This window comes from Hypanus sabinus, chromosome 1 (genome assembly GCF_030144855.1).
Source record: "Hypanus sabinus isolate sHypSab1 chromosome 1, sHypSab1.hap1, whole genome shotgun sequence".
Taxonomy (NCBI): Eukaryota; Metazoa; Chordata; class Chondrichthyes; order Myliobatiformes; family Dasyatidae; genus Hypanus; species Hypanus sabinus.
In genome coordinates this window covers 173,923,781-173,947,102 of record NC_082706.1, presented here as the reverse complement: position 1 = coordinate 173,947,102, position 23,322 = coordinate 173,923,781, and the positions used below count along the sequence as shown (strand labels likewise).

The window sequence follows — 23,322 nt, the reverse complement described above, 5'->3', positions numbered from 1 at the left end:
CCCTTTATAATTGACAAAGTATATTGTACTACCTCAGCACAAGACTTTGAATCCCTCTTGCTAATATCTTATTTTGTAATTTTTTGAAGTCGTATTAACAATTTAGATCAATGGTTCAATGCTGTTCACAAGTTAAAGCTTCACACAATTGGGACATAGTAATTTTAGAACATAACTGACAAGTTGCTTCATACCAACAGAAATAGGGATATGGCACACAGCTCATCAGGTCTGACACCAAGATAAAAGGAGATCCCATTCACGCAGGATTTCCTGCCCAACTCCCATAACCCATTTCTCTTCACGCGGAAAAACTGTCAATTAATCTCATACTTGAATCTACTTAAAAACCATAAATAGTCTTTGGTGAAAATGAATTCCTAAGATGACAAAACTACAAAAGGAATGTTGCTTTATCCCAGTCCTAAATTTCAAGGAAGGGCATTCTTAATGTCTTATGGATGAGTTATGTTTCCTGACTCTGGACTGCTGCCTGAAAAAACCCTTCTTAGCATCTCCCTATCATTATGTCCTCAAATGTTCCCCAATTTTTCTCAAACTTTCACTCTTTCCATAAGAGAATGACCCCAACCCCCCAAATCAGAAATATAGATGTGAATTTATACTCCAGCAACTCCAAATATCTTTACGTAGGTACTGCAACCAAGAGTGTCGAGTTTTCAAACATGGCCTCACCAAATCTCTATACAAAATTAGCAAGACTTCTCTCCGTTTATACTCCAGCCTTTTACAATTAAGATCAAGATACCTGCATCCCTAATTGCTCATTGTATTTCAATATTTATATGGTTTCTGAACACATCAAGATTCTACCACAAAACTAATTTCCAGTTTTCATTGCATAAAGGAAAGCTTTTCTACTCTTCATGAAGTGTATTGGCTCTGATTTTCCTTAATTATTATTTACTTGCCAATTGTCACTCATTTTGTCAATACTCTTCTGCAGACCATGTATCCTCTTCACTAACAACAGAAAATCTGCAGATGCTGGACATACAAGCAACACACAAAATATTGAAGGAATTCTACAGGTCAGGCAGCATTTATAGAAAAGAGTAAATGGTCAACATTTTGAGCAGAGATCATTCATCAGAATTCTCCTCACTGTTTACCTTTCCAACTTTCTTGTAAGAGATAGTATATTCAAGATGCCATCTTTAAACATCTTTCCACTTAAATGATCAGGTGCCACTAAATATCCTATGACATTACTGTATTATATTTTTCTATTATTCAATATACATTAAGAGGTCATTCTTTTCGATAAACTCTGATACTGTTGTAAAAAATACAATTCCCATATTTAACTACATTGCAAATATGACTCCACAGCCAATGTATTTTGACATTACTAAACTGGATGCTGCATGATACAAAATTTGACCTCTTAAAATAATTTGAAATTTCATGATTTTATAGAGATTATTACCATCCTGTACAGATTAATCTTCAAAACAGATTTTTAGTTTAAAAAAAACAAATTTTTGACATGAATATTTCAAAGGTGTCAAGATAGAACAATCCAAGACACATAAAAATCAAACACCTGGAATTTCAGAAAATTAGCTTTTTTTCTTGCTCCAGTCTTTGGTAGGTATTGTATGTTGAAACAAGGAACAAAAGATCAAGATTTGGCAAATGTGCGGTTTTGCTTCACAGTTAAAATTCCACTAGGTTCAAATTGACTAACAGGGCTGTTAATATTTTGAAAATCAACAAAAATGCTAGAAATCTGAAACAAAAGCACAAAATACTTGAAATACTCAAAAGTCTAGAGAGAAAAAAATTAACATTACAGATTCCTCTGAAATTCCCTGGTCCTGTCAAACTTGGAAAGGCACCGTAAAGGCCATCAGCTTACAATGTTAACTTTTCTTTCCATCCACAGGTGCTGCCTAACCTGCTGAGTATTTCCAGTACTTTCAGTTTTAATTCTAGATTTGCAGCAACTGTGATTTCATCGTCATTTACATAGCTGCCATAGATCAGCTCTAATTAACATACTTCACATCTTCAGTAACATCTCTAAAGTGGTGCAAGTACCATTTTATGTCACTCAGTCCCAATCTCCACCCTACTACTGTCGTACCTAGAGTTCTCTCCAACTCATCCTCTTTAGAAGTAAGTTTGTTACAACGCACCTGGATCAGGTACAACATCACCAGCTGAAAACATTTGCACAGATGCTGCTTGACCTGATAAATATTTTGAGCACTTTTTGGTACCATTGCAAAACTTTTCTTAACAAAAATGCCACTTTTCCAATAAGCAAAAGAGAAACAAAGTAATCATTCAAATTCCATGTACTCATTCACCTGACATAAAAGTCCAATGATTTAGGTGTGATGTTAAATGACTTTTGAAGCACAAAAAATATGCAACATGGTATAAAAGTATTTTTTTTATATATACAGCAATGGACAATGACATCTGGCTGAAAATCAAATGCAGTTACATCTATACTACAAAACTTTACAGCTATGGCATTGGGAACAGGAACAAACAATATGGAATCAAATTGTTTCTTCAAATATTTTCAATGACATCTAAAAGTAACCAAGTCTTGAAGCAGAAAGGTACAAAGCAAGTCTTGTAAAAATTAGATAACTAATAAATAAAACCTGAATTTTTATTTTAAGACATGAAATTATTGGGAGAAGTTTGTTTTATTTTCCCACCATTTTGGGATGAGGAACTAGAATGGATAGTTCCTCTTCATTTGGAAAAGAAAATATTAGTTTTCAGTACTTAGCATACTTCGGAGCAGAATTAAGTCATTTGGCCCATTTCATTGTGTCTGCTCTGTCATTCCATCATGGCTGATTTATTTTCCCTCTGTACCCCAGCCTCCTGCCTTCTCCCCATAACCTTTGATGTCTTTACTAATCAACCTATCAACTTCTGCTTTAAATATACCCAGTGACTTGGCATCCACAGCTGTCTGTAACAATGAATTCCACAAATTCACCACCATCTGGCTAAAGAAATTCTGCATCTCTGTTCTAAAGGGACATTCTTCTATTCAAAGCCTATGCCATCTGGCTCTATACTCTCCCACTTTTTGAAGCACCCTCTTCATGTCCACTCATAAGTAATTCATTGTTTGGTAAAAACTGATTCTAAAATGATACTGTACCATAAATGAATTGAAGTTTTGAAGAATTGATTATGATGAGCTATTTCGCTTTCTAAGGTTTGTTCAGTTCTTGAAACAGCTAAAAAAGTTCTCTGAACATTTGAGCTAATATTGGCCCTTAGGAAAATATTCAGTGCATCAGGTTTCATTTGTGCAATGGGTTTTTGTAGGCATTGATAATGTTTAAATTTATTTTAGCTTTAAGATGATCAGTGAATCAGTCTTCAATGATGCAACTTTTCAAAGCATAATCAATATTTTTGTTTGGCAACCAGCAACACCACCCCCACATCCTTAAGGAAACTTTAGGCAACAATATCTTCCAAAATTGAGAACAATGAAGTATGACAGGTACTGAAAACTAACATTTTCTTTTCCGAATGAAGAGGAACTATCCATTCTACTTCCTCATCCCAAGATACTGGGAAATAAAAACTTCTCACAATTTTCTGTCTTAACAAAATTCAGTAATGTTCAAGTGGTTATTTAAGTAGTACTTCCCCAAGTCACTGAAAGAAAGGTATTTATATGAACTATTTTATGCTCAAAGGGAAAATAATGTACTTTCAACAAGATTATAAGATTAATGCAGGAAGCTAATGAAGGGACTTAGCCCGAAACATTGAATGTTTATTTTTTTCCATAGACGCAGCCTGACCTGCTGAATGCCTCCAGCATTTTGTGTGTGTTGCTATTTTTTAGCACTGAAGATTTTCTCATGAGTTGACCTTAGAGCAGGGGTTCCAAACATGGACCCCTCAGTTAATGGTTAGGGTTCATAGTATAAAGGTTGGGAATCCCATCTTACAGACAATTTTATAAAATCAGAGGTTACAGGATATTAATTTGATACTGTAATTATAACAGGTGAGAAGAAATGAAGTTGGTAGCTCTAAAAGCCATGGCCATGCAGTGAATGCGCCAGAGAAAATCCAAATCTATTTATGTTGTAGATACAAAGAATGCACATGCTGGAATCTGGAGCAACACAGGCTGAAGATGCCCAAGCAAAATACGACGTGCTATTCCTATAACTTGTGTTGAGCCTTGACTCAGCAGTGCTGGAGCAGAGGTCAAAGTAAACTATACAGATCCTTCTATCACTTTATTCAGCCAAAAAAACCAGCCAGATCTATAGCCATTAAAACAAAACCATTGATGCAATATCTCCAAGGCAGTGAGCTGCAAGAGTCCAGCAAACAGTTGACCTAACAGGAAAGAGGTTTTATACTAATAGAAGTTCAATAACAAAGCATACAAATTCAACATATATAGGCACCTTCAGTAACAATATAATCCTTCTGTTAGATCACACAAGGTGAATAAGGAGCTGCAAAATACTGGAATAGTTGATACTGAAGTGGTAAGAAAAAATTGAAACACAAATATGCAAAGGAAAAAGACTGCCCCCAATAATTGACCAATTGATCCTTGGAAAAGTATGCAATGCAATTGCAAACAGATTGAATAGGCTAACAGAAATCATGGAACACCACTCAAAGTTACAATGCATAGAAGAATTTCAAAGGAAAGGGAAGGTTGGAGATTGAGTAATAAATTGATCATATTTCCTCAGGAAAATTGCATGAAGGAAATAAGCACAATGCACAAGACTGACGAAATTTAAGTAGAGCCAAAAGAACCTGCAGAAATGGATGAGCAAGGTGCCTTCCAGGAAACCTATACATGAAGAGTAGTGAGGAGGAGATTTCAACAGTAAATAAGCATCAATTGTAAGCTTCAAAAGAATAGGGGCATGAACAATATCAACAGCACAGACATAACCACAGATCAAGAACACTGGTGAATACTATAGCAGAGTCCTCACTATCCTAGTTACTGGAGCACTTAATTGACCTGGGGATTTCCACACTGAAATAAGCTTCCCCATTTCAACAACACACCAACATGTAGATTTTCTTCAATTGATTGTAAAACATTAATGCCAGCCGTATGCAAATGAAAATTTCAAACAGTTGATAATTACATTAATTCACTTGCAACCCTATGCCCCAACTTTAACAGAAATATTGATAAGCTTTTATACTTTAACAGCTAATAACATGCAATAGAGAAGCACATTTTGATTACTCACAACTGACATAATTCAGGCAGATCACTCACCTGATGTTGGGCAGACACCTGTTGCGAAGTAGCCTTGGGTGATGAATGCTGTGACTGTACCCATGGCTGATGCTGATGAGGTGAAGGAGAAGTTTGATGGTGCACCGTTGGATGTTGTTTCACTGGTGGACAAGTTGGCAACTGAGGCTGAAAAGGCTGATTTGGGTGCTGTTGGCCAGACATGATGCGTTCCTGCATCACCTGATCTGTATGATTCCCACTGGGACCCAATGCGCCGACTGGTCTTGGAAGGCTCCCAATATCACGTGGCACAGAAGGGCTCATGTACTGTGGTGTCTGAATGCTTCTGGGACCCATACTCCTCTGTCCAAGTCCCATGGTACCTGGGGACTGATGTGGTTGTTGTGGGAGAGACATGTTTGGATAGCTTCCAACTTCAAGCTGCATTCCAGCACTGCCTGGCCTAACCTGTGGTGGAGGGGTACCAGCTGGGTTATTCATAGCTTTCATAGGTGACATTGGAGATGGAGAAGCATATGTTCCCTGAGACTGTGTTGGGTGCATAGTTTGTGCGTTAATTTGGTTAAGTGGACCACTTGGATGTATAGGCTGCTGGTGCATTAATCCTTGGCTGGTTCCAGCTGGGAATCCAACAGTATTTGGATAGCGGGGTATTGCCTGATTCACAGATGGGTTATTATTAAGGCCTAGGTTTTGATTGATCCCTGTATTACTGTTAACTAATCCCTGATTAATGTTACTATAAGGATATTGTGAATACTGCCCTGAGCTACTTACAGACTGTGAAGGTACTGCCTGGCTACGCGAAGTAAAATTTAAGTTTTGCTGCCTGCTACTGGCTTGCTGAGAAGGACTAGGGGAAAATCTAGGACTGTGAGCAATGGAATCCCCATGGAGAGTATTCGGTGGAGGGGGGTGTGGGTGGTATTGCTGTGACGGAGTATGACGCAAGGAAGGGCCCATGTTGGGAGTTTGCTGTGGCATGCGGGATAAGGGACCTGGCCCTGAAGTTCCCATGAAAGGATTTCCCTGACTAAGAGCCTCTTGTGCCTGAGTGAATTGGTTCACCCTCTGCTGCTGAGGCTGGTTGTGCTGTTGCAAAGAATAATCACTACGCGTCAGGTAATTCCCCATCTGTTGCATATGTTGAGCATGTGCTTGCCCCTGAGGTGGTGGCTGTTGCTGCTGCTGTTGCTGGAAGGCAGGTCGTGTCTGGTCTGGCACTGGGACAGCTCGTGGTCCCCACATGGAACTGCTGTCCACAAACTGCTGTCCACACCTTTCATTCTGCATAGTTGGGTATACTCCCATCTGAGCTCCACTGTGAGGGACTGGTGGAACTGAGGGATTGTGGTATTGTGAATGAGGCGATGCCATGCCATTCCCAGGAGTATTACCAATCATTCGGTTAGGCTGATCTACTAGATGAATTTTCTGCTGTTCAAACGGACCAAAATGATCATAATGAGTCAGCTTAGTTTGAGTCTGAGTAGGTGGGGGATGATGGAGGGGAGACTGCATGGAGCCAAATCCTTGATCCATTGGTAGTTGTTGCCCAAGTGCATTCACTGGATTCTCTGAGAAACCACATTCTCCGAGACCTTCAAGCCCTTCACTGAAAATGTTCCCATCATCACCAAACAAACTCAGCATACCAGGATCTGCCATCTTCCTTGTGTTTGTAGCTCTCCTAGTGGCACAAAAAGTGAACTATTCTGTTTCACCTCACTTGCTTCCTTTCGAGGTGTACGTCCTGAAAGCCTTAAATCCTATGACTAATCTCCTGCATGTCACTCCATATTTCCTTAATTCTTTTGGACAATTCAGTATCAGGCAAAGTCTGGATAGAGGTCCTAGGGAGAAAATGAAAATAAAATAAAATTGGGGACAAATGGAATGAATAACGTGACACAGACAATCATTAAGGCAGTGTTAAAATGACCCCTTCCTCTGACATAAAGTAGATCCAAAACTTAAAACTTTATAGAAAGAAAACTAACAGTACTGAGTAGTTTTCTTTTACATGTAATTTCTACTAGAAGCATGCTATACAATTTCAAAACTAATGAAAACAGTAACCTGGCCCATTAATTAGTTCTTCATTACACTCCTCAGCTCTACGTTCTTGGTTGCAAAACAAAAGAACAGAAATTGCAGCCACAGCAGCTGCCACCACACCAGGCAAGCAGCTGTATGAAAACAGCAGAGTACTCCATCTGCTACAGTAATGCCTAGAAAATGTTCCAACCTCTTCCACTGTGACTTTAACCTCATCAGCCCTATGTTTAGAAATGCAAGCAGAATTATTGGTGATAAAATTCAACCCTTCTACATGGCTACATTTTTAATGAAAATTTGTAGAACACATGCCACAAATATCAGAGTCTACAACACATATGCATGACCCACACGAAGTTTAGAATGCTAATTGACCGAAATATTTATCTAAATTCATCTTTTGCAACCATGCACTTTCTTCTAATTCAATATATACAATAGTTAGTACACTTGTGAATATTTGACAGGTTATTTAGATAGATAAAGAGAATAAGCATGCTCCCCATACAGCTGATTTTATAATTAGTCAACATAATGGATTTTCAGATTCCAGGCCATATTTTTGAAATGATCTGAACAAAGGAAGCACAGCCACAGGGTTCATCACTCACCTCCAGGCAAACAGATTATCAGTGATGTAACAAGCTCCATTTGTGACTAAGTGCAAGCATGCTCCATCTGGAGTCTCTGGCCTATTACTCTTTAACTACTACTTTACCAGTCAGATAAATCTGAACAAGATGACCATTTATTAGTGAATGCTAACACCTACTAAGTCAGAACCATAGCTAACCCCTGTAAGACCATGGAGAATTCAAAAATGTGATCCAATTAGTCCTTTTAGCTTTGTTTTATAAAACATTTGCAATCTCAGAGCCAAGTTGGTACTTTAGAACCACTTCAATGAATCAAACAATTTCTTGAACAACACAGTCAAGTGCTGCTTCTACTTACTCCACTAATCACTTTGTCCCCTCTTCTTATCAAGAAGGATAGGGCTGACAAACACACTGGTTTTCTAAATACTTTACCATGAATTTGAACAAGAGCACCATCTCTCAATTTGACACTGTACATTGCTCAACATCATTTCAGAGCATTCTGGTCTGCTATGACATTCACAAGTACAATTGCACAGCATGAAACAAAACAGCTTCAGAACCATCTGCCCGAACTGACCTATTTCTTTATATTCAAGTGCAATTATGCTTAATCACTTCTGCTGGAGGAGAATGGCTGCACATAGAAAAATAAGTACAAATCTAGAAAACACAGGGCTGGAAGATTCAAGGGTGTAGAATGACCAAAAAGCAGAGGCTCACCTCAGCTCATTATTCATACAAAGTATTTTAATATGCCAGTGCAATGCATAAAGTGGGTAGAGGGAAGGAAGGGTGGAGGTAATTTCACTACCATATTCTAGTGACAGCCCTGCACCAACAGATTTCCAGGCAATTATATTTGTTTATAAAGCAGAGACTAAATTACTAGGGCACTAAGGGGCGGAGCCCAATGTCTACATGCTGAGGCACAGGGGAAAAAAACCACAATTCACTGTCAACAATGTTCTTCTTAGTTTGTGCAACAAACCAATTATTTCATTGTGTACCAAATACTCTTCAAGAGGTTTTAATCATCTATTTTAAAGGGCTGTCCCACACTTTCACAGGGCTCAAACTCAAATAAGCTTCCTTTAAACTCGCCACCACATTCCAATTTATTCTCTCCCAGTGCCTACTGTGGTGGAAAATAATTTATCTGCTTTTTTATTGCAGAGTACAGCTTACATGATAGAGAGCTACTTACCTTCCATGAATAGATGGCAGTACAAAGACAGCACGAGTGCCAGAGGGCATAAATGGACGAAGGTCGCCACTGTAAACAGACTTTCATCGGCCGCTAGCTGCTGTTAAGAGTGGCCTTTTTCTGGCTAGTTATATTGTAACTGATACAAAAAAAACCCAGACCTAACATAGGGATATCACTTTGACCACAAACTGTACTGGTATACTAAGGGCAGTTGTGCATTTCTAGAATTTGTACAACTGCATCCACTTCATCATCCCCAAATCCCCACCCCCTCACAGTAATCAAATGCCCCTGGGCCTTACTTTTCGAGGGAGAAACCTATTCAACTTTCAACACTGAACCTTCCTTGAATACAAAACAATCTGCCCAACATACAAGAAGAAATATCAGTTCTAAAATGCTTTCAATCTTGACTCATTCACACAATATTAAAACCCACTGACCAGTTTATGGAATATCATAAATATAATTTACAGCCCTTGACCGTTCCCAGTAAAAACATAGAGTCTACATATTTGGCATTGAAATAGTATAGTCATCCCTTGCTATCCGCGGGGGATTAGTTCCAGGACCTCCTGCGGATACCAAAATCCGCGGATGCCCAAGTCCATTATATAAAATGGCGTAGTACAGTATTTGCATATAACCTACGCATATCCTCCCGTATGCTTTAAATCATCTCTAGATTACTTAAAATACCTAATACAATGTAAATACTATGTAAATAGTTGTTATACTGCATTGTTTAGGGAATCATGACAAGAAAAAAGTCTGTACATGTTCAATACAGACGCAACCATTGTAGCTCTTCCGGGAATGCTGATACTGCCTTAGCATCAGCCGATGCCGATTCTCCCATGATCTTTAAATTCTTGAGGCTGTAGCGCTTTACATAGCTAGCCAGCCATCCCTTTCTAGCCTTAAACTTCTTCCGCTTGCTCACAACACAAGTAGCGATCGAATGAGACGTGAGGCGAGCAATGCTCTAATGAGAAGTGCTGGAGAGAAACTGAGGATCTGTGAAATGGCAGGAGGCTACAGCAGGGTATGCCTCCACATCACTTTACTTGTGTGGATTCAGCATAAGTGCTTGGCACACTGCAAATTCAAGTTTTGCTTTTTGGAACTTTCTGGAATTTTTTTCCGATTATTTTCAATCTGTTGAATCTGCAAATATGTAACCCACGGATACAGAAGGCCAACTATATACACTCGGTGACTACTTTATTCGGTACAGGAGCGGAACCCAGTGTGGCCTTCTGCTGCTGTAGCCCATTCACTTCAAGATTCGACATAATGTGCATTCAGAGATGCTCTAATGCAGACCACTGTTGTAACGGGTGGTATTTGAGTTGCTGTTGCTTTCCTGTCAGCTTGAGCCAGTCTGGTCATTCTCCTCTGATCTTTCCCATTAACGGGGCATTTTCACCCTCAGAACTACTACTCACTAGATGTTTTTTGTTTCTCGCACCATTTTCTGTAAACTCTAAAGACTGCTGTGTTTGGAAATTTCAGGAAATCAGCAGTTTCTGAAAGACCAAACCACTCTATCTCGCACCCACAATCACTTAGATGACATTTCTTCCCCCATTCTGATGACTGGTCTGAACAACAACTGAACCTTGACCATTTTGGCACATTCATATGCATTGAGTTGCTGCCACCTGAAGGGTGATTAGAAATTTCCATTAACCGTACAGGTGTACCTAATAAAGTGGCTACTGAGTGTACACACAGGACAAACACTTGCTGCAAACTATAGACAACATTCCTGTTGCTGAATAATTGAATTGCAAACTGAAATCTTATCTCCATGTCACCAGCTGTTTCATAGGCAGAATTTAAGCTTGTAAAATAAATTTGCTAACACAAAGATACTTCAATCGTCAAATTCAGATAAATCTATCTAACCAAGCTATAACAAAAATCACGTTATGCACTGTTTTTAAGTTACCACTACGTGCAGAAATGTACTTCCAAGTAAGATGGTGGCACGCTGGAATGCGGCAGCCTCTCTGGGTCCAAACAAAAGTGTAATTGTTTGGCCTTTACATCCTTTTTACACTGCTGGATATCAAGAACACCAAGTACTACAGGTCTACCCCACTAGTCAGTTGCTAGATAGCAGTGGAGCTGGACTTGTGCAAAATGTTGCAGCTTGCTTCAGACACCCAGGGAAGATGGCATTGGAGGTGGTACGTAATCAATGAACGGTGAGAGTCTTGGATGTTTTTGTCGCAATTGCAAGACTCTGTTGGACACTGGTAATACAGAATACTACAAGTCAGATTCACCGGTTTATTGCTGAGATCGACAATGGAGGAGTTGTATCACCTCTGTTGTTGAGCAGACAAGATCCTCTTTCCTCAGGGTCACCTCTTGCAGCCACCGGAGAAGGAGACACTAGAACTGCTCTCCAGTGTTCATTCGGTGGAAGACAAGCTGGAATGCATTTGACTGTGTCTGCAACTGCACCCGCGTGAGATAAACAACTGCTACTGGCTTACCCTACAGAAACTGGACTCCAGAACAACAGAGAAACATAGAAAACCTGCAGCACAATACAGGCCCTTCGGCCCACAAAACTGTGCTGAATATGTCCTTACCTTCAAAATTACCTAGGGTTACCCATAGCCCTCTATTTTTCTAAGCTCCATGTACCAACATCCATGCACCATCAACCTACAAGCCATGACACTCATGAACTTAGGCTTATTTTTTTTTATATATACATTTCTTTAACTATGCTATTCTGCTAACATAATTACGTGCTATATGTGCTGTGTGCAACTGATTTGCACCTTAGCCCCAGAGGAATGCTGTTTTATATGGTTGTATTTATGTGTATGGTTGAATGATAATTAAGCTTAAACTTGATATAGATATGAGAAGTCATGGTTTTTATTTCTAACATAAAATTTGTAAATATATTGTTTCTGGGGAAATACCCTGACAGTACGAGATCTCAGGAAGTAAAGACACAATTCTAGTCGAGGACAGGGGAATATTAAGCTACAACTGTAATGTATTTGGCTTAAATTCTGCAGAAATTGCAAGATTCACATCTGATACTTGCCAGTCTAATCAAACTTCCTGTTCACACTTAAACCAGGTCAATTAACAAGTCAACAGGTAAAAATTCAGTGCAACAATGTACTGTAATCAAAATGCAAACAATCTAAAAATGTAAGATAACTTTGTATAACTAAAAATTACATATGTTTAAGGCTATATTCCCATTAACTTATGCAACTGTTATACCCATAATCAAACAGCACAAAAACAGGCCCTTATCCATGCCATCTGAGGTGCCATACTGCACTAGTCTCACATTTGGCCTTAAACAACCCCCCCCCCCCCACCAACTCCGTACCTGTCTAAATGTCATTTAAATGCAAATACACCAGCTTCACCTAATTCCTCTAACAGCTCATTCGACAAACCCACCCTTTGTCTGAATAAATGTGCCTCAAGTCATCCGTAAATTTACTCCAACTACCTTCAAGTCTATGTCCTCTAACTTTAGACTTAATCATCATGTGCCATGTTGTATGACATGGACGATCGTGGTCTCATTACCATGATTTTTCTTGGCAAATTTTTCTACAGAAGTGGTTTGCCACCGCCTTCTTCTGGGCTGTGTCTTTACAAGACGGGTGACCCGCCAACCATTACGAAAACTCTTCAGAGTAAGTCTGCCTGCATAACCAGGACTTGTGATAGATGACTGTCTGCCATCTGATCCCATTGCTTCACATGACCCTAAGCAAGTACTACACCTTGCCCAAGGGTGACCTGCAGGCTAGTGGAAGGAAGGAGCACCTTTGGCAGAGACCTCCCCACCCTGGGAAAAGGACTGTGACCATTCAGATTATTTTGGCCTCTCATGACCTTTGTATACCTCTGTTTCTGTCATCTTCAATTTCCTACCCTCTGAGGAAAAACCTCAACTATGTAGTCTTCTTATAGCTCAAGCTCTCCAGTCCCAGCAACATCCTCTTGAAGCATTTGTGCATTCTTTCCAGCATACTTCCTCCTGGCAGGCAATCAGAGCAGCAAATATTCAAATAACACTCTACAAGACATGGCATTCCAATCTGCACTCAAAGCCCTGATCAATGAATGCATGCACGCTAAAGGCTTCTTCACCATTCTGCTTACTCATGTTGCCACTTTCACGGTGCTCTGCCATCACACACTCATCAGGGATCTTTCATTTACTGTGCAAGTTCTCTCCCATTTTAAGTTACAAAATAAATCTTTTCACATTTGTCCAAGTGAAATGCCATCTACAATTCCTGAGTCCACTTTCTTAGTTCATCTCAATCCTGTTAAGTAAACTTAAGTAACTTTCTTCTCTGTTCACTATACCTTCAATTTTAGTGTCATCTGCAATTTACTAACAACATTTTTGCCCGAATAGTTAACATAGATGAGGAACAACAGTTGAATCTAGCACTAATCACTACAGCATACTAATGGTCACAAGCGTCTAATCTGAAAACAACCTCCACTATCGCCACACCAATTTTGTATGCAGTCGACTGTTTATGCTACCTAACTTTCCAGACTAGTCTATATAAGATTCAATCATACTGGCATGACAATACAAAACAGTTTTGCCCTTAATTGTGAAGTTACGTGCTCTTTGTCCACTGTAAAGGCAAATCGACAACTTTAGTGTTGACCAATAATGCTCTCACCACCATGCTTTCCAACCGCTGTGGATGTCTTTACTTCACAAAGTTTACATACTTTGTGTTGTCAGTCATTTATTTTTTACTGAGAACACAGGTGTAAAGTAATTATTCAATGTGTCTGCCATTGCACTATTTTAATCCATTCTCTGGAGTATAGAAGGAAAAAGGAAAGGAATTAGATCAGTTAGCCTAACAGGTGTTGTCAGGTACTTAAGGTACTTAGGTGAACTGTCAGAGACACCCAGTGTAATTTTGGAAGGATAGATTATTCATAAGACTAAGGAATTTCTGAAGAACTGTCTAATGTGCTTGACAGTGGCAGAACAATGAATGTTTATAGAGCTATTTAAAAGACATTTCAAAATACATTGATAAAGTTCCTCACAATTGGTTAATTTATGCTAAAGCCATTGTTAAAGATGAAAAAATTTGCTTGTTTAGAAAAGTACACTGTGACAGGAGACAGAATAACGATGATGGGTAAGAGACTCAACTTGTCAAAATATGATAAAAGGTGGTTTGCATCAATTTTCATTGGTCCCTCAAATTCTCACCGATTATAAATATTAAATTATCCACTGTGCATTTCCTAAATGGGAAGAGATATGAAATTTATGAACACAGATGAAAATATCATCAATGTGTACCAACTAAAAATGAAGACAAAGAGCAATGCATATAGCTGTGCTACAGCAATGTAAAACTTAAATTGGACTACAAGTTTAGTGATTAGATATGGGCATATTCTAAAGGAGATATTGGCCTTAAGAAGGAATGCAAAATAAATTTATTAGAACAAAGGCAACTGGACTTAAATAATGAGGAAGAAGAGATTAAATGGGTTATTTAATGTCAAGGTATTGAGAGGAATCATTGGCATGGATAGAAAGATATGCCCTTAGGGGGCAGGACCAAAGCTTAAAAGTACTTTATGTAAAAAAAATCACAAAAGCTTGAAATTTTACAATGGACATTTATGCAAATATCAATTTTAATTCCACTAGTTACGCTAGTTATACAAACTTCCCATTAGATCTAGCAATACCTTTGTACAGACATAAAATTTGAGGTAGACCATATAGTGTTGAACAGTTTTTCCACTCCACTGGTAGAGCACCTTTTTAAGATTACCACCAATAAACAATTCCTTGAAAACATCAAGCATTGAGAAGTCTTAGAAGTCTTTGATGAGAGATTAACCATAACCCAATTGACTGACTGAGCAAATTACACAGCCCAACTGGTTAGTTTGTGTGGGAAATTATAAAGTTGATGATAAAACTGGTAGATAACCTTGCCTCCTTAGTTTAAACAAGGCAGAGCGCACCTCTCCTTATGATCTCTTCACAAGCATTTACCACATTTCTTCAATTATGTGGCATTAAATGGGGCTTGCAACTCTCTTCCATTACCTGCAAGTCCAAATTTGCTACAATCCTGACAGCAACTGATTTCTGAAAAGTATTGCTCCAATGCTGAAGAAACAATCCCTTCCTACAACCACCAAAACTAACATGAGGTAATCTGAATAGTTTTAGCAGGTAGGCTCAAAATAGTTCTGGAAATCTGCAGCCATACAAATAGAATCATTGAATTCATGCGAGGACAATAGCCACAAATGACACAGTATATTAAGTGCCATTAAGTATGCAACAGGACTGAGTTCACAAGGAGAAATGCTTAAGTATAGCTGACTGGTTCAACTAATCCTGATGGTTGATAATAAGATGGAAGATGGAAGATAATAAGCAAAAATTCTGACAACCCTCGTCTCAATGTCTTTAATTCCTGGGCCGTGGGTGTCACTGGCAAAGCTAACTAATATTACCAATTTCAAAATGGCCTTAAAAAGTTGTCAGAGCAGTAAACTGTGAACCACATTTCAGTGGGTCTAAGGTCACACTGAGACCAGCAGATGCAAGAGCAAAATTCCTTCCAAAAATACAGAATTCAATCTGCCAACATTTAAAATTTTCCTTTAGTATGCAGTGAAGCCAACCATTTTGCCAGCCCTACATGAACAGGATGCATTTTTTGTAAAAGAGACAGTTTCTTAGTCACTATTACTATCTTTTTGCTCCCATTTAATTCAATTTAAATCACCCCCCCAATGAGATGTAATTTGTTTCAAGATCACAAACCCTAGTCTAGATTACAGACTCACTAAATTAAACAATGTACCAGCAAAATGCTGAAGTTAACAGCATTGTCATTCCAGTTATGCAGTTATTTCCTTCTGTGCCAATTGCCATCAATCTATACTTTACAGTCTAAAATATTCCACTAAAAAATTCAGTCTATATTTAATTTCATTCATAGAGCAACATTGAATTACTACTTCATTTCCTTCTCTTCAATTTCAGTTATTTTTTTCCTGAATGCTCCAAAGCTTGTTAAAATAGAAAATGCTGAAAATACTCAGCATTTCAGTTTTAGATTATCAGTATGAAAAGTTAATTTTATTTCTCCCAACTGACCAGCTAATTATCACCAGCATTTTGACTTTAGTTCAGATTTTCTGCACCTGCAGTTTCTACTTCTAAAAGTAAACAAGTGACAATAGTATTTAAGTACTGTATTTTGCGAGGCCTGCAACAAAATCTGTTAAATCCATGTAATAACTGTATTGTACAAAGAAGCAGGACTGCAGCAATATTGTTTCTTGCTTTGTATGCATCTTTGGTGCATATTTTCCAATGCAACTACTGGCCTTTTAGAATATTTACAGTGCTTTGAAGTAGTATTCCCAGCCCACATAAATGGGCTTTAAAATCATGGTTTTGATCTATTTAACTGAGAACCTTTGTTTGTGAATCACATCCTCCTTTTTCACAGTAGCAAGGAAAATTGTAAAGCATGAAAAACTAAAAATTCAAAAACTAAAATGTCAGTTCACAAGTATTCATTTTCCTTTGCTAGGTACTTAGGTGAACCACCTCTCATAGATATTACAGCCAGAAGCCTTTTTGGTCTCTATTAGTTTTGAACAATGTGATAGAGCAAAATCTGCTCACTCCTCCTTGCAAAATTGCTCAAGCTGTGCCAGATTAGTTGGGGAGCAGTGGGAGACAGCAGTCTTGAGGTCTTGCCAGAGATGTTGGATTAGGTTAATGTCAGGACTGACTGGGCCACTCAAGAATATCAATATTTTTTTTTAAAGCCACTCCATGGTTGCGTCTTTGTCCTGCTGAAAACTGAACTTCCTCCCCAGTTTAAGCTTTCTGGCACTGGTTAGTAGGTTATCATCCAGAATCTGTATTTAGCAGCATTCATCTTCCCATCAATCCTGACCAGATTTCCAGTCCCTGCTACTGAAAAGCATCCCTACAGCATGATGCCTTACCTGGCTGATGTACAGTATTAGATTTACTCTACATGGACTAAAGTTCCACTTAGATCTCATCCAACAAAAACCTTCTTCCACACCTTTATAGGTATCTTGTGACACTTCGCAATGTCTTTGTGCACAAGGATATGCTTGTTTTTAATATATAGCCAGGGCTTCTCCCTTGACGCTCATCCATAAATGCCCGTTTTGAGCAAGGCCTTAGATTCTGTGGAGCTGTGAACTTCATCTCCAGTTCAGTCACTGATTTCTGCAGCTCACTCAGACTGACTATTAGCATCATAATAGCCTCTCTTACAAGTTCCATGACTAATTTTAGAGGGGCATCCTGACCAAAGTAGTTTTTTTGTGGTTTCATATTGTTTTCCACTTTTTTGTAATGGACTGCACCGAGCTCCAAGATATGTTCAGGGCCTTTGAGATGGTCTTTTACCTTTCCCCAGATTTGTGCTTCTCTATTATTATTTCCCTGACCTGTCTTGAATGTCCTTTTGTCTTCATTTTGGTTTGGTCTGTTGAAAATCTACCATTCTGTTGGACCTTACAGAGAGGGGGGTATATTTATTCTTATGATTCATTGAAAGCAGGCGATTCTCCAATTTTCTACATTAACAAATTGGGTAAGTTGGTAAGATAATACTTTATATTGAACTCAAAGAAAGTTAGCATAGTAATTATAAAAGGGGTGAATACTTTTTTGGCCTTAATTTTGGTTTTCATTTTCAGCTAATTGTTGACAGGTTTTGAAATTTTTCTTTTAATTTGCTATGCACAATATTTTGTATATGAGCTCATAAATATCCTATTTCAATATATTTTACACTTGGAAGATGGCAAGAGTAAAATGTGAAAGCAGCTACAGGGTTGAATACTTTTTCAAGGCACCTTAAGTATGCTTATTAAACTATGGTATAAATTTTGACACTCTATTAAGGTAGAGTTGCATATACAGTGTTACAGCATGTGGCAAGGACAAATTCTATAATATGCAAATCAAAAAAAGTGTAGCTATTGGAAATCCAAAAACAGAAAAAGGATACACTCAACAACTCAGTATTATGTGCTTATTCCTATATTTTTATTGAATTATGCATTTTCATTTTAAGATACAACTAAGTAACAACTTAATCTTGGTTAATATATAGACATATAGGAACTTAAGAGTATTATGATAAGGGATAAATTATTAAATCAAGGACCAGCATCTTAGATGGAGGGGGACCAATGTCCTTGCGGGAGGATTTGCTGTTACTGCTACGGGGGGTGGGGGGGGGGGGGGGAGCTTAAACTAGAGTCGCACGGGAGCGGGGACCAAAATGGCAAGGCAGTAAGTGGCGAGAGTATGGGGAAAGTAGATGTTAACCCACAACACAGAAGTTGACTGATTAATGAGCATGGTGGGGCTAATGTTCTCTGAGATGCATCCATTTCAATGCAAGGAGATTCATAAGTAAGACATATGTACTTAAGAGCATGGATTAGTATGTTGAATTTTGATGTTAGAGCTATTAGTGAGACTTAGTTGCAGGAAGGACAGAATTAGCAACTGAATGTTCTGGGCTACTGATATTTTAGACATGAAGGAGGAGAGGGGTGCATTATTTATAATGCAAGTGGTAGGTCATGTCTAACTAATCTTGTTTTCCATGTACATTACCAGTGTACGTTGTCTACACTGACTTTAGCAAAGCCTTTGATAAAGTCGCAAATGGGCTGGTCCAGAAGATTAAGTTGCCTGGTATTGACTTAGTGGGAATAGATGGTTGCCTCTCTGATAGGATGCCTGTGACTAGTGCTGCAGGGATTGGTGCTGGTTCCATTGCTCTTTGTCATCTTTGCCAACAATCTGTATGGTAAACAGGATCAGCAAATTTGTGGAATGCACCAACACTGGAGGTGTAGTGGACAGAGGAAGGCTCTCAAAGCTTGCAGCATAAAATTGACCAACTGGAAAAATGACCTGGAAAAAATGGCAGATGGAATTTACTGTAGAAAAGTGTAAGGTGTTGCACTTTGAGAGGACAAAGCAGGGCTTAGTGAACAGTAAGGGCACTGAGTACAATATAACAAAGGAATCTGGGAATACAGATCAGTAATTCCTTGAAGCTGGCATCAAAGGTAGATGGTGTTGTAGAGAGATCTTTGAGCACATTGGCCTTCAACAATCAGAATTCTATACAGGGTTTGGAATATTATGAAGTTGTATAAGACATTGGTGAGGTTGAATTTAGAGTATTATGGCCACCTACCTACAGGAAGAATATCAACAAGCTTGAAAAACTGCAGAGAAAGGTTGAATGGATTAAGACTTTATTCTTTAAAGCACAAGAGAATAAGAAATCTTAAGACACATACAAAATTATATATATATATATATATAATATATAAGTGTGTTTGTGTGTGCGCGCGCACGAGCGCGCATGCTGGCTTTTCCCCCTCAGGTTGGGCAAGACTAACATTCGAGGTCACAGGTGAAAGGTGAAATATTTAGGGGAATATGAGGGGAAACTCAAGTGTGAAACGAGCTGCCAGCAGAAGTGGCAGATGTGGGTTTAATTTAAGATAAGTTTGGATAGGGACATAAGATGGGAGCAGTTTAGAGGGATATTGTCTGGGTGTAGATAGATGGAACTAGGTTTAAAAAAAATCAGGTCTGTATGGACTAGGCTGGCTAATTGGTCTGTTTTTGTGCTGTAGTGCTCTGTGTCTAAATTAGATGTCAGAATTTGCAATATAAAAGCATAAAAAAATTTCTACCATTTCCCCATAAAAATGGATAAAATCTGCCCATGACTCCAAATGCCAGTTCTAAACATTGTTTTGTACTTTCCACATCAAGAAGATTGCAATGCAAGAACTGAAGATAACAGCATTTAAAGTTAATGTCAATTTGGTAAATGATTCAGAAGTACACAAAAAACAATAAATTTGTGATGTACTGCCATAAATTTACTTTGTTATAGCTGCTCAACTGTAGTGCATCACTGGAATGCTTTACAGGTTAATTTGATGTTAAATATTGCAAATAGCAGCATCGAGCATTGTCAGAGAATTAATACTATTTGAATATACAGTTGTTCCTAGCAGCAGAGGGGTAGCAATATGAATTTTGGCAGTAAATTGCCAGAAATTTATTTATTCATTTTACACTAATATCAATTTCATTTTAGCCCAACTCCATAAAAATACAAAATTTCCCCCTTCCTTTTGCTGATGGCAATTAATAGACAATAAAACATATACTGTTTTTGAAAACTATTGAAGTAATACACACCAATGCAATGAAATTACAAATAAGACCCAACAGATGGACACAGAAACAGACTTTTACTAACACAAAAAGCAAATCTCAAAATGTATCTCAGACACTTCTCAGACACGAGAAAACACCTCAGTTCTAATCTTTTAGAACAAAACAGAGTTCTTTGATAATTAAGTTCTTCCAATCTAATTATCTCCCTGTACATTTATCCCCATTGTATATGCAAGCACAGGCTGTTATTTAGACATACCCTGTCCCTGAGAATTGCTTGTTTATAGCTTCCACTTAGGTCCTGCCTCCAAAATATAATTGCAGGAACTTACCTTTGAGGGAAAGCCCAAATGAACCTTATTCCAATCCATAGATATGCTACTTAAACTAGACTTGGAATTTTAAATTTGCGTTAATCTACACATATACAAAAAGAATATAGTAAAATGTTATGTCCTTCTATTTAATGAAAAGGAATTATACTGCACCGCAGAGTGGAAATGGATTTCAAATGAAAACACCTACCAGACCATCTAAACTACATCACGAGAGCCAAAAATCAAACATTTCAAACACAAGGCAGAAAGTGAAACTATTAAGGTGGTGGCATCAAGGACAGAATGCACAGAAGTTGTTCTCGAAAACCTGGCAACAAGAGCAGACTGCTTTTGGTGGAAGCTATAGAAGAGCTTGCCTGGCCACAACTCAGCTGCTGAGAGACAAAGTTAACTATCACAAAGAATTTATTTTAGAGAAATCATGATTCTACAAAAGTTTAATATTTTCCTTTACATCTTTTCTTGTTGTTCAAGGAGACAGCAGTTTTCAACTCTACAAAACTAGATGAAATGTAAAGTAATGACATCACTATCTGGTTCCTCATTACAGAAATAACCACATGGCTTCTAAAATCAGAAAACACAAAAAACTAATCCATTTATAGTATTTACTAATGAAGTAATGAATTATCTAGTCAAATTGCAGTTATAGCATTTGATCTCCAATTGTAGCTCCAAGTACTATTCAGACATGATGAGGGTTTAGCCCAGGGGTGGGCAAACTTTTTGACTTGAGGGTCACAAAGGGTTCTAAAATTTGACAGGGGGGCCAGACCAGGAGCAGATGGATGGAGTGTTTTGGTAATACACCTCATAAGAGAAAATAAAATATCATGGGATATGTAGAAAACATGTGCTTTAATTTCAATTGAAAATGAACAAATGCATTACAACAAAATATCTGTCTTTGAAGTCCCATGGTATTTAGCTATTTATTGAAATGTCTTTTAAAACACTGAAAATTAAATGAATAAAATACAGCTTTTTTTAATAGTAACAGTTATTATTTTAAAGCACTGAAAATTCTGTTATCCTTCAAGATATTATCATCATCACTCTCCTCCTGTCTTTATTTCAAAAACAGAAGGAGATGCAGGTCTACTTGTCCTGCTCCTTCTTATTCAATTGTCCCCTGTGCCAAAACTCAACAACGACCCGCACAATGACAGAACAGTGAGAGCGCACCAATATGTGGAGCTCTGTGCTCGCAAATCCCCGCAGGCTATCTCCCTTAGCCGGAACGCTGGCTAATTGCAAGCCGGTTCGGATGTGCCAGGAAATGGGTCGCCACAAGGTCACAAAGTAAAGCGCAAATGTGGAGTAATACGCTGCACCTCAACAAAGGTCAATGTATATAGAGTGCGTCATCTATTGGGAAAACGCCAGAATTGCAGGGAAAAAACGTTAACAAGGTTTATTAATATAATTTCATCAAGTTCTGCGGGCCGGATTAAAAAGCTTAAGGGGCCGTAGATTGCCCATGCCTGGTTTAGCCCCAACCATCCTCTGCCATGAGCACAACTCCCCTTAAATCCATGCTTCCCTAGCTTTGATCACAAAGTGAAAGAGACACAAAGTTTTCCCTCTGCTTTCTCCATTCCAAATAGAATGTAGATTCACAAGTCTTTTTCCACTGGTACAAACTTCTAGTTCTACCAATACCATTGAAATTGTTTACTGAAAAATAGGAAATCAAGCCAAAATACAATCACTACAATTCACCCAAAACCATATATATTTTACATTTTTCTTATAAAACCAGATTTAAAATATGTATTTGGTCCACAAACTCAGTTAAAATTAAGGAAGGCTGTGAAAAGGCAAGAGGAATCAATCAGATACATGAATCTTTTGACATTTGTACCTTTGTTTTAAGGCTAGTGTGGAGGCAAGCCTGAGATCTCTGAGGAGGAAGTTGGGCCATATGACATTCCCTGCCCACCCCAAATCACATTGAAAATTGACATATTCATATACTAACTTACAACATACATCATTCATTCCATCAAGTCTGTTTGTTCTCAAATAAATCTCATTAATTCCATGCCCACATTCATGTCCACGTAAGCCGGTTATCAATTTGTCTTCTGATTTGCCCATGAGCTATAATGGATAATTTACAGCAGCTAATTAACACACCAATCAGCACATCTTTGGCACATGGTAGTAAACCAGACACCCTGGGGGGGGGGGGTTAGGAGGAGAAGAGCAACCTACAAAGTTGCACAGGGGGAAAAAACCCTGCAAAATGACAAAACTGGTACTCAAGATTAAAACCACAGTATAGCAGTACCTGCTGCACCTCTGCGCTGTCCTATTCTTGTGTTAATTCAACAAGTTATGACAATGAAGCAAGCACACAATGAATGTGAAGTTAACATAAATTGAGGGTATCAATATCCCACAGGAGTAGAAAATGACTACTGCATCTAGCCAGTTCTATTGACTCCAGTTGATTTCAGCTGACAAGTTACAACACAAAACTGCTTACAGAAACCAAAATGTAATCCAACAGACAAAGCAGAAGACTGATGAAAGGCTACCTGAAATAAAAC

The 23,322-nt window shown here is 38.3% G+C and overlaps 1 protein-coding gene across 5 annotated transcripts in view; it reads right to left on the bottom strand.

Moving 5' to 3' along the window:
* The window catches only part of chd7 (chromodomain helicase DNA binding protein 7), a 225,670-nt gene that overhangs the window by 183,824 nt on the left and 18,524 nt on the right, over positions 1–23,322 (bottom strand). For all 5 annotated transcript variants that reach the window (XM_059981663.1, XM_059981655.1, XM_059981646.1 and 2 more), the window contains exon 2: positions 5,282–7,116. In XM_059981663.1, coding sequence (XP_059837646.1) covers positions 5,282–6,931 — 1,650 coding nt within the window. In that variant the 5' untranslated portion in view covers positions 6,932–7,116. The remainder of the gene's footprint in view (positions 1–5,281; positions 7,117–23,322) is intronic.